The 16115-nt window shown below is 39.8% G+C and overlaps 1 protein-coding gene across 1 annotated transcript; it reads left to right on the forward strand.

Moving 5' to 3' along the window:
- Positions 1-165: 165 nt before the first annotated feature.
- ZRSR2 (zinc finger (CCCH type), RNA-binding motif and serine/arginine rich 2) lies at positions 166-15778 on the forward strand. The gene is made up of 11 exons (XM_009325494.1): positions 166-240; positions 1292-1371; positions 1529-1628; positions 1813-1974; positions 2253-2337; positions 4518-4556; positions 6373-6488; positions 9370-9583; positions 11916-11971; positions 12130-12239; positions 12896-15778. Exons 1-11 carry the CDS (start codon positions 221-223, stop codon positions 13375-13377), a joined length of 1464 nt encoding a protein of 487 aa, XP_009323769.1. The 5' UTR covers positions 166-220; the 3' UTR covers positions 13378-15778.
- The last annotated feature ends 337 nt before the right edge of the window (positions 15779-16115 follow it).

Raw genomic sequence — 16115 nt, forward strand, 5'->3', positions numbered from 1 at the left:
GTGGGGCGGGGGGGGCGGCGAGCCCCAGCCCTGAAGCGGCTGGGGCGCTGCTGCTCCTTGCGTTTCAGCTCTTTGCCCACCTCCTCGTGTGCTGCTGTGGCCTGGGAGTGAAGGGAGTTGCTCTCTCTCTTCCTTCCCTGGCCTTGAAGAGCACCTAAGAAAGCCTGGGAACTGGGAAGGAGGTATCCTCGCTTGTCAGCCCTAGGCACCTGCCGAGCGGATGAGATTCGTTTCAGACAGGTGACATTACAGGAGGAGTCGCTAGGCTTGCTTGATCGGAGGTAGAAGGCTCAGATGTGGGCAGAGCATGCAGTCAGGCATTGGTCTTTGAGGGCAGGCGCTCTGCTGCCGGGATAACCGCCACGGTGTTATTGATGGCACGCACAGGTGTGCAAATGGTGAGGTTGTGGGTAACCCTGAACGGAAGGGTTAGAGATGTGGGTGAGGTTTTGGCTGTCGGAGTTACACCTATGGAATCTTTTACAATTACATACTGCGAAACAGGAAGATTTGATCTCCCGTCAATATTTGGTGTGGCAGAATGACAAGAGTTGAAGATCATCCCTCCCTCCTATTTTTCTGTTACAAACTGGCTAGAAAAAAGGGAGCTAGAATGAAAAATGACAGAAAAGGGGTTGATATGAAAAGGCTTTCAGATACTTAAGAGAGTTTTTAACCTTAATGAAAGCATGGTGCTGTTTCTAGGCAGCCTTGCAGAGCTGTCAGACAAGCAAGGATGAGTCTGGCCAAGCTTCAGTAGCAGAAGAGTAGACCTGAGCATTATCTGTGGTCGTTGTTAAGTGTGCTTTTGTTATCTCTACATTAGGACTGCTGCTTGTAGAGAATATCAAGAGAGAAGGGAAGGAACTTAAAATTTCATACCCTGTAAAAGAGAGGAAGACTAGAATGTGCCGAAAGGTGTGCCAAAATTATAGGGTAGGAGATTCCCAGATTTTTCTCCCTAATCTTACCTAGTGACCAAGTTTCAGGAACTAAGGGAGATTTCATGGAGTTGGTGATAACGTCAAGTACTGCAGAGCTCAAAAAGGATGAGACCCTCTGTGTTGTGTCCAAATGTGATCGTTGCTGCTGTCCACATGCAGCTCTAATGGCATAGCTACAGATTTCAGTGTCGTGTCAGATGTCCCTGTAGAGTTACTGTTTCATAGCAATAGCTGTTAATTTTGCAGTTTGTGGGGTTTTGTACTACTGATGTAAATTGAGTGCATGTATGACAGTAAAAATCCTTTGTTTGGCTGTTTTAACATAAATAATATTCTCTCATCTTCAGCCATCAAAAATATAGAGCTATTCTGAAGAAAGAAAAGCGAAAAAAAAAGCGGCAGGCACTTGCCAAACTAAGAGACTCAGGTAACTGTGAAGTGTTTTGTATTGTCAGTGGAACTAGTAGCGAGTCTTTTTTTGTTGTTTTTTTTTCTTTTCATTTTTTAAAAGGATATAATTTTGTGTATCTTTGCTGACTATAACATCCAGTTATTTAGATGTGTTGTTTTGTGTTTTTTCTCAGAAGCTACAGAAAAAGATGAATCGGTGTCTGAGGAGGAAGAGGAGGAAGTGGAAGAAGAGGAGGAAGAAGAAGAAGAAGAAAAAAAACTTGAGGCAGAAAGGTGAAAAATCTAGAAAATGGCATATAGGCAGTAGACACATTTGTAATCAATTCCATTTTGATACTTTGAAAAGTTTCAATATATTCTGTAAAATAGAATCCTTTTTGAATTGTATGCATGACAATGGCATCAGTTGTGGGTAGTGATTAAATTTTGTCTAAGTGGTATCTGGTTTCCTTGGTAGACAAAAACTACATGAGCAGTGGTTGCTGAGAGAAGAAAAGGCCCAGGAAGAGTTCAAGCTTAAGAAAGAAAAAGAAGAGGCTGCAAGAAAACGTCAAGAAGAAGAAGAGGTGATGTATAAACTGAGTGTTACTGTTGTGCCTGGCAATAAGGTAGACTTAGTGTAATATTTTTTACTGTTCTGTAGCGGACCCAGTTTTCTTGATGTTGGTACGTTTGAAAGCATAAGCTCTTCTTTCTTCCATTCTAGAAGAGCAAAACTGGAAAAAAAAAAAAGACTCTCTAAAAGGGTTTTTGTCCAGAGATGTAGTTGCTTATGACTGGATGAAAACTTAATGGTCAAGGAGCTGTAATACAACATGGTAGTGTTTTGAATTTGACTGATTATAAAGCATTTGTTTCCTTAAATAATTTTTTAAAATATTTTTTTATCATAAAGAGGAAGATCAAAGAAGAATGGGAAGAGCAGCAAAGAAAAGAGAGAGAAGTGGCACAGCAGAAGCAACAGGAGAAGAGAGAGAGAGAGGTGATTCCTGGCAGTGGGAGGATAAACATGTTACATATCCTCTTACATTATCAGATGCGACAGTCTGCATGTTGAAGAGGGATTTTGTTCAAATTTGCAAACGTATAAATGTGTTAGTTACTTCTTTCCATTCTGTCTAAATTCCTGAAACTGTTATTCACTGTTAAAGAGGATCTAGTGAATCCATATGTCTAGAAGGGTAACTAGTTTTAACGCATCTGGTTGTTCATAGTATGTAATTTTTTACAGCACTTAAGTACAAAGGCATGCTGTGGATGCAGGTTCTGATATGTGCATTTTTTGCATCATGCGTTAAAGATAATCCTTACTTAATGTCCCAGCTGAACACAGTCAGTGTTGAAGAAAATGCCCAATGAGGATATGGAATATGGAATTACATTGCTGCTGTTCCTTAACACAGTTCTTAATCAAAAGATACATTACAGCTCTTCTTTACCTGACTCATCCAACAGGACGTATCTTTTTTTCAGAGCTCCTTGGGTGGAGGAAAAAAATGATGCTGAAGATACTAGTCATTGATAACATTTCTGTTAACAATACATTCTTCTTAAGTTTTAGAAGTTGAATGACCTGGATGTGAGATGTGCTGTACAGAAATCCAACATGAGGACTGGCCTATTGCCAGGAAAGGGTGATTGCAGCTTTCTGGGATCCGGTCATTTTAGCTTCTCCACAATCACAAAAGATTCCAGTCATTTCACTGGGAGGTGTCTTGCTACTCTGTCTGGTAGCCACAGCAGGAGAAGAGACAGGAGCAAACAGTATTGTCTCCTGCGTTTAATAGTTGGTTGTGTCACTGATTGCGTAAAGCTTGCACGAGGAATGAAAAAGAACAGCAGTTGTTGTATTTCCTGTCTTACTTCCTCTTGTGTTGAGTGTCCATTTCTCTCTTCGCAGAGTAGGGAGAGAAAATGATGGTTGCGTCCTTTATTTAAGGTTGAGATATAGTTCCAAGAGAGTTGAACCATGGTAACAGCGGGATTTTGTTCCTTCCCTCTCCTTGTGTCTGGGTTTGTCCAAGCCCTCAGTGGGCTAATCTGGTTCCCTGAACTAGATGGAAGCCGCTTGTTGGTTTGTTTGTGTCGTTTTTTTCTCTGGGTTACTATTTTGCTGGTTTAGTGAGCTAAATTGGCTCACAGAGGGCACTGACAGGCACCCAGAGGGAAACTGAGTACCCAGCTGGAAGTGGAGCCACCCATTTCAGCAGCGGGAAGCTGTTCAATTGATTTGGCCTGTCTCTTGAAATGGCAGTTTATTCAAATTCTGACTTACTGATTAAAAGAATTTTTTTTTTTCTCCCTGAGATGAGAAAATAGATTTTCTGGTTTGATGGTTTTGGTTTTCTATCTATTTATTTATTTAATAGGGTGGATAGTATCTGACATACTTGATGATTAGTACCAGATGCTGTCTGGGTCCTCATCTTGGATTGCATTTTTTAATTTTTATTTGCTCTTCCTCTTTTTAAATTTAATTAATTCTCTTCCAAATTAGAACAGTACTAGTGTATTTTCTTGTATTGGTTATGTTTAAATGTCTTTTTTTCTTGGAACTTTCTAGAATAATTTGTTAGAACTAATTTCCAGCCAGGTCTGGAGAGTGACTTTATTGTTTTGCTCAGCCCACTTAGAAGAAGGAAGGGAAAGAATATCCTCATTGTTTTCCTGTATTTGGAAGGCTAGATAAAGTGAGCTATGATATTAAAGTTTCTTAAGTTACAAGTTTTGCTTTAACAGAGGCTCACTAAGCAATGTGTTTTTCTGTGTGTTACACAGAACATTCTAAGTTAAAAAGTGTAGTGCAACTAAATGACCATGAATTTAACTGTAACCAGACTGAGTACTAGAGCAGGAGATATATTTAAGTATTCAGTAGTTCAGTGATAGTTTTAAAAAAGAAGAAAATGAAACTTTTTAAGTTGTCTAGCATTTAGATTAGAAAATCATCTACATGAGGGTCTTGTCTGATGTATCCTTTAACAGCTTTGTAGTACATGAATTGCTACAGAGCAAAAGTAAAACTTGGTTTTTAAAGCAAACCTCATCAAACTTTTATTAGCATAATCATTGAGTATTGTAAATTAGGTTCTTAACTAAATAAACCAGATGTTTTGCGTGTCCTCAGGGTTTTCACTAGTCCTGTGTTTGCACCATTTATAGGCAGCTGTGCAGAGGATGCTGGATCAAGCTGAAAGCCAGGTATGCTCAGAGACTTGTTGAAAAAAGAACTGAAAAGTAATTTAATTGCCATCCGGTGTTTGCCTTCTAGCATGTTGTCCATCTGCTCTCAAGAACTTAATGGCCTGAATAAATTTAACATGTAGTGGCTTGCATGAGCTGTAAACAATTATTTACTGGGTGGAACATAATTAAGCGTATTTCTGGCTGGTTGGTGGCAGTGCAGTTGTGCATACTCATTCCTCTTAAGGAGATCTGAGTTAAAATACTGCTGTGTGCTGTTAAAAAACACTACACATGATGGTTTATTTGTGAATTAGAATTCTAAATAAATCTGTCAGTCCTTCTGGGTGGCAAGACAAACTTGTATTTTTAAGCAGATGGCAGGCTCTAAATAAAAGGATTCAGCAGTAGAGGAGGGCACAGATCCTTAAGAAGAAAAAAAAAAGGTGGGGGAGGGAGAAGCTGTCTGCTCCGGTGCCTGGAAGAGCACAGATCTCAAGCTGGCAGTGTGTAGTAAAGAAAACTGCAGTCTTCATTTGAATCTTAGAGAGGATGAACTTAGCCTTTCCTATTGTCTTAAAGAATAATTTGGCTTTTTATCCCTGTCATATGGTTAAACTTGTGAAGATTCTTGCTCTGCTTAAGCCACTGCATGAATCTGAAAATCAAGTTTTAACTTAATTAACCCGTTGTATGTTGATTGCCATAGCTACATTGGAGTAGCATTCAGTTCCAAATCATGCTTAAACAGTTTTTTAGGTAGGGAATATAACTCTTTTATTTCATAATATGGGTAGAAAAATGCTCTGAACTATCACCTGCCCAGAGCTCAAGATGTGTTAGCAGCCATTTCTGCAAAGGAATAGGCAGAAATGTGGTATGTTAGAAACTTCATTATGGTATCAGTTCAGGGGTCAGTTACTTACTGTTGAAGTAACAGTGCTGTTTTGTTGAAAGAAAATTATGGCTGAGAGTCACGAACAGAACCGGTAGCAGGGTCAAATGCTGCTTGTAAATAAACAGAGTTTTCAGCTGATTTAAAATGACAACTTAGACCTGTAAAGCTGACTATCCTTTTGGCTAACAAAATGAAAATTCCTTTTTTAAAATGTGTATTTTGTTTGTAGTCCGTTCAGTGCTTGCAACTTGATAATTCCATTTTGAATTAAAGAAATCTTAATGGCCCGAGATGAGCAGTGTGGAGGCTTTTAATTCCAGTGCTAACTATGAATTTAATTTTTTTAAATTCTGGCCTTTGGCAGGTTACTTTTATTTTAGCCTTTTCTAGCTGCATAAAAAGGGATAGTGATAATCTTACTGAGCTTTGAGCTGTTGCAAAGACAAGTAAGTAAATAATCCTAGCTTTCTATCTGCCATGTGTATAAAGCACTGCTCAGTGTGTCCTGGAGTGAAGTAGGTAACAGGCTTGCCTGAATGGAAAGAATCTGTCCCAGTATTTGTAATTCTTGTAGGTGACAAATTAAATCGTTGTTTGAGGAGCAAATGTTATCGCAACTCTTTTGGTTATAAAATCTTAAGCTTTTCCTTTAGCAAAAGAAAACATCCAGTTTGTGATTTTTTTGGTTGTTGTTAAAAAGAAATCATGAATATAGACTTGTTCTTAAAACTGAACAATTATCAAGAAAAGAGGTTTTCCTCACCAGAGACCTAAGGCACTGGGCAGCTTTATAAAATAATGCTTAAAACAGGTTCAGCTTGCTTTGTAGTAACACAGTGCTCATAATTGCACGTGGATTTAATTGGTAGTTTTATTTTGACATTACACTTATTTATTCTTTTCTAACTTCTGTGTATCTTGATGTTTTTTCCACAGCTGGAGAATGGTGTGACCTGGCATAACCCAGAGCCCCCCGAGAATATAGGAACAGAGAAGGATAGAGCGAATTGCCCATTCTATATTAAAACAGGTTCCTGCCGATTTGGAGATAGGTAATCAATTGAATATTTACCAGCATAGAAGTGTTTTGGAGAGGTGAAAGGGAATCAACTTCATTAGATCGTATGCAAACTGAAGAAAAATTGCTATATAAGTTAGTTTCATGTATTTGGATGTGGTTTGGTTTTTCATAATGGAACTAGACCTTGAGAGCAAAAGTGTTGCCTGGCTGGAATTGAACTGTTTATTGTTACAGCATATTATTGATGGTGCATTCTGGTTACATTGGTCAAACTGACTTTTCCTTAGCTATGACAGATGCACAGATACATTCAGACAGAATATACTCGATTTCTGCTATTAGTACAGGCCTGATATGTCAGATACTGTCTTTTATCTTGTCTAATTTGCATATGCTGCATCTTTTGAAAAAATAAAATCAAACCTCAAATGGACTAAAGCAAGTTAAGGTACATCTGCACAGTTGAGAAAGCTGCTGTGTAGCTTCCAGAATTCTCCTGTTTGTTTACTGTTTAAATGCATGATACGTTCATTCTTGATGATTTTTTTTTTATGCTCTTACGGGTGCCCTATCTCAGAAAGGAAGTATAGTAAAAGGCAGGAAGAGAGAAGGACGAGAAGATGATCAGAGATGAGGAACTGCTTCTGTAGGAGGAGTGGCTAACTAGTCTGGACTCTACTTTCAAAGAGATGTGGAAGAGGGCTGTGGTAGATGAACGTTGAATTCATGAGTAGGATGGAGAGGATTATTTGCATTTATTATGGAATAGTTTAGGTGTCCCTGAGTGTTTACCAGCTTTAAAAAAAAAAAAACGTACTTTCTCATATGAAACAAATGGCAAAACTTGTTGCCAGAGGACTTAGAGGAAGCCAAAAGTGTAAATGGGTTCATGGAGTACAGGTTCATCGGTGACCATTACAGATGATGACCCAAATGCAGCATCTGGCTAGAAAATCCCTGAATTTTTGTGTGTGTTAAGGAGGAAAAATAGCTCAGCAGGGGAAGACTTGATACTTATTACATGAATCTTCAGCATAAACTAGTAAGGCTATTTTACTAACTTGTATCGCTGAAATATGTGTGGTCCATCTACTGCCGTTTTCTTTTATCCTAGAAGTAATTTGTTTTAGTGTGATGTATATTGTGGATAATTATGTGATAATTCAACTCTGTGGAAGCTTCAAGTCCACATCTTTTCTCTATTCTGAAATATGTGTTGAATTCCTAAAGAAAACTTTGGCCAGCTATTTCGCTGCAGGCAGCATTTTTGCTTTTCAAATGTTTAGTTCTTTGTAATCTTCGCAGTATTTTTGTTTCAGTGGTTTTTAATGGAGGTGACCTCCTTGGATTAATAATGGCTTGGATAAAAATCAGTTTTGCTTTGAACTATGAATAGGCTTGGTAGATAAATACTGAGAAACATCATATTCTGCCCTTCTCTCACCTGTAGTTGTCGATCTCGGCTACCTCTCCTTTGTCTTCCTTCCTCCTCCTCACATACCTGCTTCCTTCATATGCTGGTCACTTTAACCTCTGGTGTTGACCATAAGTTGAAGGACTGAGATACAGCTAGGATAAGGACTGGAAGAATGGGTTGGAAGCTGAAGTGGACCACAGCGGTGAAAAAATTGAGAGCCGGTGTTATCAATAAAGTAACTGTTGAATCTTGTCAAAGCTCACTATGTCTTGAAGAAGCTAAAAGTGGCTGAGTTGACCATTACTAATTTCCCCAGTAATTCAAACACTAATATTTTGTAGTAATACTGGATTTTGGGTCATTCATTTTCCTTGGGGTTCCTTTTGTTCTGTCATGTGCTATATTCATTTTTGTACAGACAATATTGGTGGGGTATATTTTGAGTTCTACCATTCAAATAGAACAGTGAAATGAGAAAAAAAAAAAAAAAAAAAAAAGTCAAATTAATTGTCTCCAGGTTTAGTTTTGGTGTTTTGTTTTTTGAAGTCTAAGGCGCCAACCAGAAAGTGAGAGTCAATTTCTGACTGACTGGATGCAGAAAGAAACTTCCTATCTTAAGTCTAGGTTGTAATTGCCTATTTTGACACCTGACCTCCCTCCAATTTGTCTGTGCTTTGCCAGTGGTAGATAAAGAGAGTAGACTAGTCTGACTATTTTTCTGATCATGTCATGAAAAGGAGAGATGTGTTGGAGAGTGCATGACCCAGTTGCTCAGGGAAGTGTTTGAAATGGGGATCATAAAGCACAGTGAAATAAACATGGAGGCTAACATCTATGTTCTTACTGAACCTAAAGGTTTGTGGGGAAGAACTGTATGTCAGCATGTGAGGGAGGCAGCCTGAATATGATGGATGGTGAGGGAGATCGAATACTTTTGTGGCTGCCGAGAAGATGCAGATTAAGATAAGACTTACTTACAAGAAGCATTTTTTTAAAAGTGGGAAAATATCAATCTTGTACTCGTCCAACTTCAGGTCTAAATGTGTTTTCCCTCCCTCCCCGCTCCCCCATACGATGAGAACAACTTCAGTGAAAGTTGTTCAGTTTGCAAAAAGAAGAGCAGGGACTTGTTTTAAAATATCTTAAAAGATTGTCAGTAGTCTTTCTGTAAAGCCCTTCAGAAATGGAGAACACATTTAACCCCAGTAGCCTAAAAGAAATTACTTTAGCTCTTGTTACTGGTATCTATAGCTTTTGCAGACGTGCCTTTTTCAGCGAGAATGTACTTATGCATGACAGAAAGTGTTAAGATTATATGCAAACTCACTTCCAAAGATTTGTTTTAATAATTGAAATATGTTGATCTTCCACTAATGGATTTTTTTTTTTGTAATAGCTGTTACTCAAAATGGCAAGTGTTTGAAGTTTCAACATGTGCATCTTCCGCTGAAAGTGCCAATCTTCTCACTTTTCTTTCTTCACTATAAATGTCCAGGTGTTCTCGCAAGCATAACTATCCAACATCTAGTAAGACACTACTCGTCCGAGGGATGTTCATTACTTTTGGCATGGAGCAGTGCCGGAGAGATGACTATGACACGGACGCGAGTCTCGAGTACAGTGACGAGGAGACCTACCAGCAGTTCCTGGAGTTCTACGAAGACGTGCTCCCCGAGTTTCAGAACGTGGGGAAGGTTGTTCAATTCAAGGTATGCATGAGTGTAATAGCTTGTTAAGTATGTAACATATACTTAACAAGTTATTGTTAAGTATAAGTTGTGTTTTACTAGCCTTAACAGGAATTGTGTCCAGCATGCCCTACCTAAATCCTATGTACATGAGAGAACTATACAGTGTCCTTACAGCAAAAACTGGTGCATCTCTCATGTCACCAGTAAACTTGGCACTGCTGTTACAGAGTGTTGTCTTACTCGGGGTGAATCTTCTCTCCTGTCCCCCTGAGCTGTTGTAAAAGCTTGTGCTTCTATATTGCAAGTTATTCATACTGCTCAACAGTCGACTTACCTCACAGTCCCTTTTTTACTTAGCCCATGATAAGCCCCAGAGGGTCAGGTAAGACTGTTAGACTGTTATATAAATATATCTGGGCTATTGTATTTGTGCCTAAGGAATGAAATAGCGGGGGTACAAAATGTATTTGGAGTGTACACCCAAACAATGTCATTTTAGGACTGGTTGGATAAAATAAAATCTAATGACAATGAACTGAAAAGGTAGTAGATATTTCAGTAGGAGGAATTGTAAAAAGGTAAGTTACGTAAATGGTGTAGCAGTTTGTCATCCATCCATAGTTTCTGCGTTTGGTTTGCTGAATGTTCTTTGCTGAATTTTTCCCATTTATATTATAATTTCTTATGGGGGACCTGTAGATGGAGACCTTGGAGATGAATGACGTGTGTTAACCGTCCCATGTTGAGCTTGGATGGTGAAATCTCCTTGTAGCAGAACCTACTGCAGCATCCCTTTCTGCTTGCCATTTCTGAGTGTTTTCCTGCAGTCACCAGGAGGCACGCAGTGCCTTTTCTCCTTTTGTTTCCGTCTACTGACAGCTGCCTCAGAACTGAGATTGTATTAGCATTTCAAGCAAGAGGGAAGTAGAAAAAGTGAATTTTCAATACTCGTGTAATGAGCTTTATAGATAAGAAACCTTCACTTGTTTGGAGGACTATCCCCTCCATATTTTGACTCACGGGATATTAGCAAGCTGTGCTCCATCCTAGAAGACGGGATGTAGGTTCCCAATGGAGTGTGGGTTGAAATTCTATGTTACTATCAAACTCAGATCCTCGACTTTGTATTGTTGTTATATGCAGCTGTGGTAAGTTGCACATACTTGGATCCCTATGACTAGTAACGGGGCAAGAGCTTTTGGTGTGGCATTTCTTAGCTTCTGAAGTAATCGTGCAACTGTAATACGATTCCCATGGGCATTTTCATTATACAAGAGATGCTTAGAAATTGCGTGTTGGCTGCAGGGATCTCAGCTGTGACTGAGTTGAGTCTCTGCTACCATTTAGAATCAGATTATACACACCCCTCTTCCAGCTGACTTCCCTTTCCAGAGTAGCCCAAGGTTTTATTCTTGCTTTTCTTTCTGGGAAGCAACTCCAGAATCCTTACAAAACACACTTCTTTTCCCAGCCAAAAGTGTCCGTGGTGAAATCATTCTTGCTTGTTCTTGTGCTGACGTTGTTTATCTCAAATAGTTTGACTGCTTATTCGGTAACAATTATACAACTGCTTATTGTCGTGTCTGAAGCCCCTGCCTAACCCAGTGCACAGAGAGGTATTCTCTGAGGGCCAGTCAGGGTTCAGTGATGAAAGGAGCCACTTGCCTCATTTGGGGCGGATGTGGGAAGAGGTCTGGGGGCAAAAGAGGCTGGGCTCACGGCTCTGCCCTGGAGAACTGGGTTCTAGCCTGCTTGGGCCTGCCTGTTTCAGAATCCTTTGTAACTAGCAACAAGCTTTTTGGAAGTTATAGTCAGGTGTGTATTTCTGAGAGCTTTAGATACACTTTGAATGCTAAATTATTATAAAAAAAAGGTGTTTCAGAACTGTACAGTGAAAGCTAGTGACTTCAGCATCTCACAGGGATGCTGTGAAGCGAAATTGCTCTAAAGATTCTCTTACCATGATGATGAATCCCACATTTCCACATGAGGATACTACTAATTGTTTTCAGAGCAGGATTTGGCTGTCACACAGTAGGGCTGGCCCAGACAAGTGCAAGACAATTGAGTACAAGCTGTCTTGTGGACTGAGTGAAGCAGAGGTCCCAGTGTTAATCAAAGCACAATGCTGGAAACAGTCAAACATAAGCCAGAAGGGTTTTTTTTTTCTTTTTTTTTTTTTCCCTTCAATACCTTTTATTTGGCTAAAACTAAGTGTTCAGAAGAAAATCACGTGTAGGTTCATGTTGATGAGCTGTCAAAAATCGGAATGGCTGCCATCTCCACATGCATGAGCTGCTGTATAGCATAAACCACCTGTTGCACTAACTTAATGTTTCCATCCCCTTAGGTCAGTTGCAACTATGAGCCTCACCTGCGAGGAAATGTGTATGTCCAGTATCAGTCGTAAGTACTTGCAGTCTTACTAAGTTCTAGCACTGTGAACACTGTTTGTATAATCCAAGTGATTCATTCTCATACTGTAATGGGAGCCTAGAATTGGTAAGTAACATCTTAAATGATTGTATGATGATAACGTGATGTGTGATTTTTACTTTTTAAAGGGAGAAGGACTGTCAGGCAGCTCTTGCCTTATTCAGTGGACGATGGTATGCAGGCCGACAGCTTCATTGTGAATTTTGTCCTGTGACAAGGTGGAAAACTGCTATATGTGGTGAGTCACATAAACACTTGGAAAAGAGACTTTTTTTATTGAAAAGAGTTTTATTGAAAGAGTACTTATGGAAGTGAAAAAGAGGGAATTAGCCTGTAGCTTTCAGATCTGCCTAATGTTGCAGTTCATTTCTGTTTGGAAGACAAATGTGCTAACTTGCTTGTGTAGATCTAGGAAAGAAAGGGAATATCCATACTATGTCATGTAAGCATCTGAATCGTTCTAGTGGATTTGCCTTGGACTGGAAAAGAAAGTTTGGATCCTAGCTTTTGAAATAATAATCTTAAGGTGGAACTACAGGAGGTAGTAATTTATCTCTTTAATAAGCAACAGCGGTTTCTGAACCATCGGCAGTTCTTAGCAGTAACTATCACATTTGACTTATCTATATTTATGTTCTTAGATTAAGGTAGTAAAATTATTTATGAAAATCGTTTTCAGCTAAAACCTTCACAGCTGTTAAAAAGTTAATTCCAAGAAAAGTACATATTGAAAAATAATCTTGCGTGAATTAAATCGATCGGTGGTCAGATGCATGTTTTCCTGTTTGAAGAAGCAAAATTCAGTTTAGTAAGTTTTTTTTCCAGTAGGTACATAATGAAGAAAGAGATTTAACGGGTCCGGTTCATAAAAAAGCAAACCCTAATCTGTTGCAGGCTTATTTGAAAGGCAGAAGTGTCCAAGAGGGAAACACTGCAACTTTCTTCATGTATTCAAAAATCCAAACAATGAGTTTTGGGAGGCCAATAGAGACATACGTATTTCTCCTGAACGGACTAATCAGTTGTCTAAAAACTCTGAAAGGAGAAACAGAACGAGCCATCGTGATGACTATTACAGCCGGTCAAGGAGAAGGGGCAGCCCAAGCCCAGACCATTCTTACCGCAGAAATGGAGAATCTGAGAGAAAAAAGAATCGCCGCAAAAACAAGAGGAGGCGCCGGTCTGGCAGGTCAAGAAGTCGAGAAAGGAGGCGGTCTCGCAGCAGGGGGAGAAAGAGGAGAGGCCGCAGTCGCAGCAGAAGTCATAGTCGAACACGCAGTAGGAGCAGAAGTCGGAGTTCCTCTCGATCCCGGAGCAGGGGTAAAAAGAGATCGAGCAGCAGAGGAAAAAATAGTGAAACTCCCAAAACAAAGTGAGAATTACTTTTAGAAGTTGCTAATTGATCAAACACAGAGCTGACAAAGAAATCTTTCCAGTAGGGCACCAGTTATATTTGAGTTTCAAATAAAGTGTTCTTGCACATTAAAATGTTTCTTCCTAATAAAGGAACCTAGTTTATTGTGTGCCGAGCTTCAGAAAATTAAAAGTTTAAGTCCTATATAAGGTGTGAATGTCAAGTACTCTAGCTGTTCTGTCCCTCTGAACTGCTGCAACATCTGGATGCATACCGAGTACAAATAGAAAGAGAAGTAAAGCTTATTTGGTATATGCTTATTTCTGTGTTACGCGTGTGTTAAGTGGTTACTGTCCCTGTAAGGAGTTAGTACAGAACAGCCAGTGTGCTGTAAATTCACACCACAGCGTACTGCAAATTGAAGTCTGCGTAGAAGACTGCCATTTATATTTTCCGTCTGTTGATGAGAAAGCTCTTTCTAGACAAAGTAAATATAATCATGAGTTGGAGAAAAGGGATCTAAAAGACATCACTGTTTGATTGTACAATACTTGCCCAGTAGGAGCTTTGTGGTCATAAGTCTTGGATTTTTCTCTCTCCCCTGACTGAGCTGCTGAGCTGATTGCCCGTAGGGATTGCAGTAGACTAAAACCAAGTAGGAAGTACACAGAAAAACAATCCATTTATTCAGTACCTTAATCCTCAAGTAAGAGTGGAGACCTTGCACTTGTAATCCTCGAGTGAGGATAGAAAATACTTTGCATACCTCTTGGTTGCATACCATTTGTAGTTGAAAACAACCTGCCTAACCTGGGATAGAGCGGTGGACAAGCGTACATCTGGTAGCTGAAGATGCATATATGTAGTTGTGAAGGCTCAAGGTGGTTGCAGAGTGGCTAAAGAAACGGAAGGTTTTACACCTGAAACAATACTTAAGGTTTTTTGGAGAGGAGGACTTGACTTAAAGCCTTTTTAGGCTTATTTTACAAACAGTTTAAGGCACCCTACTGCCTAACTTCCCCGCAGTCCAGGTGGAGAGTAGGGTACATAAAAATGAAGTTACTGTGACAAAACCTTTTTGACATGACAGCTGTATTAGCAAAGTACCTGCAATTAGATAAATCCTTACAGATATTTCTTCACTTTTAAATGAAAGATTTGTGCTGTTAGATGGACTGTACTTCACGCTGCTTAACATCAGGTGTTTAACTTAGGCACCTAGGCGTCCTCAGACGCCTGGAGAGAGCAGTTTGTGGCGGTGCAGGTGCAGGTGCCCTGAACGGTCTGCAGAGATACCTCCCTCTCTTTAGCCTCTCCAAAGAACTTGGGCTCCTGCCTTTAGAGTACAGTTCAGACCACCAAAGTTAGAAGCCTAAAGCAGACACGAAGTGCTCCCGAACAGCCAGTTGTTTACAATACAACGTAAAGTCCTGTAGAAAATCTGGATATCCCAACTTTACGATAGCATTCCTCCTCACAGCAAGAACGTTTTTCCCCCGGGATAGTTAAGAGTGAATGAACATTGCTCCTGGATATAATATATATATTTTTGCTTTTCTAAACGCATACTGCACCTAGCATGCTGATTATACATTTTTCTTCTTTCATGTGTAACTGTTGTCCGATACGGAGTAGTACAACAAAAGTGCTATATATTGATGTTCAGTTCAAACCCGACTTTCACTATATATTGTCATAACTGTAGGCAGAATTGTAGCTTAGTTAATTTGATTAAATGTTTTAGTTATTAACAGATGTAGGAATTGTAATTTAATAGCATAACTTTTGAAATAATAACTTTGTTTGAAAGGCATCTTTCCAAGGGTAGACAGCACCAAGTTTTAAATTATATTTGAGAGATGCGTGACCACCAGTTTCTCATAATGTATCTTTTTCTGACTAGACCTTACAGACAGATTTTCCCCTGGGTTTCTATTTTTTTCATAGATGCTCACTTGTCTAGTTGGGTCACTTGTGCAGAATGTGGCGAACGCGGGTTCAGTTCCCTGGAGCAGAATTGAACTGGCATTCCCTACTTGCGGAGACGCACCACCACGGGGCCAATGACGTCTCCCTTTCACTGGTGCTGCCTTGTGCCCCCCAGCTCGTGCTGGTCCGCTGGCCTGCTGGTGAAGGCTCTCGGGTGGAAGAGTTGACCTATGCCGTCTGTAGTCCCTTGTACGTCCCGTGTCACGCTATCTCTGAGCGTTATCTGAGCGAAACCCATTACCGGGCTGAGAGGGAAGCGGTGGAATGGGTGGTGGGAAGCCGTGACCAGTCGGGCGAAAGAAGCAAAGCAGACCGCTGTAGGATTAGAAACCAAGTGCCAGCTGAGACCCATGTGAGAATTCCGCAGGTAATCGGGCTCCTTGTCCCCACGGTTTTGTAATGGGATCTGGGAAGCTGAGCTGCTGTTATTTTTTTTTTTTTAAAGTTCTTATAATTAAAAAAGACGACTTGCTCAGAGGTGCATGTAAAAATTTAAATATACTTTATTTCTGCTACTATAATGGCTGAAGCTTCAGCTTTTTTTCTTGAGGTCTGGACCTGAACTTACTGGCTGTACCTGTGCAGTGTAGGACTGGTAGCTGTGATTATCATTCACTTTCACATGCAGACTGTTTATTACACAGAAATTGAGTGCTGTAGATCTGACATTTAGTTTGCATTTGTTAGCATGAATTCAACCAGTTTTCTAACTTCAGAGTTCATATATTTCAGTATTGTTTCCCTACTTCATAATCTTAAGTAGTGTTATAT

This window comes from Pygoscelis adeliae, unplaced genomic scaffold (genome assembly GCF_000699105.1).
Source record: "Pygoscelis adeliae isolate BGI_AS28 unplaced genomic scaffold, ASM69910v1 Scaffold386, whole genome shotgun sequence".
Taxonomy (NCBI): Eukaryota; Metazoa; Chordata; class Aves; order Sphenisciformes; family Spheniscidae; genus Pygoscelis; species Pygoscelis adeliae.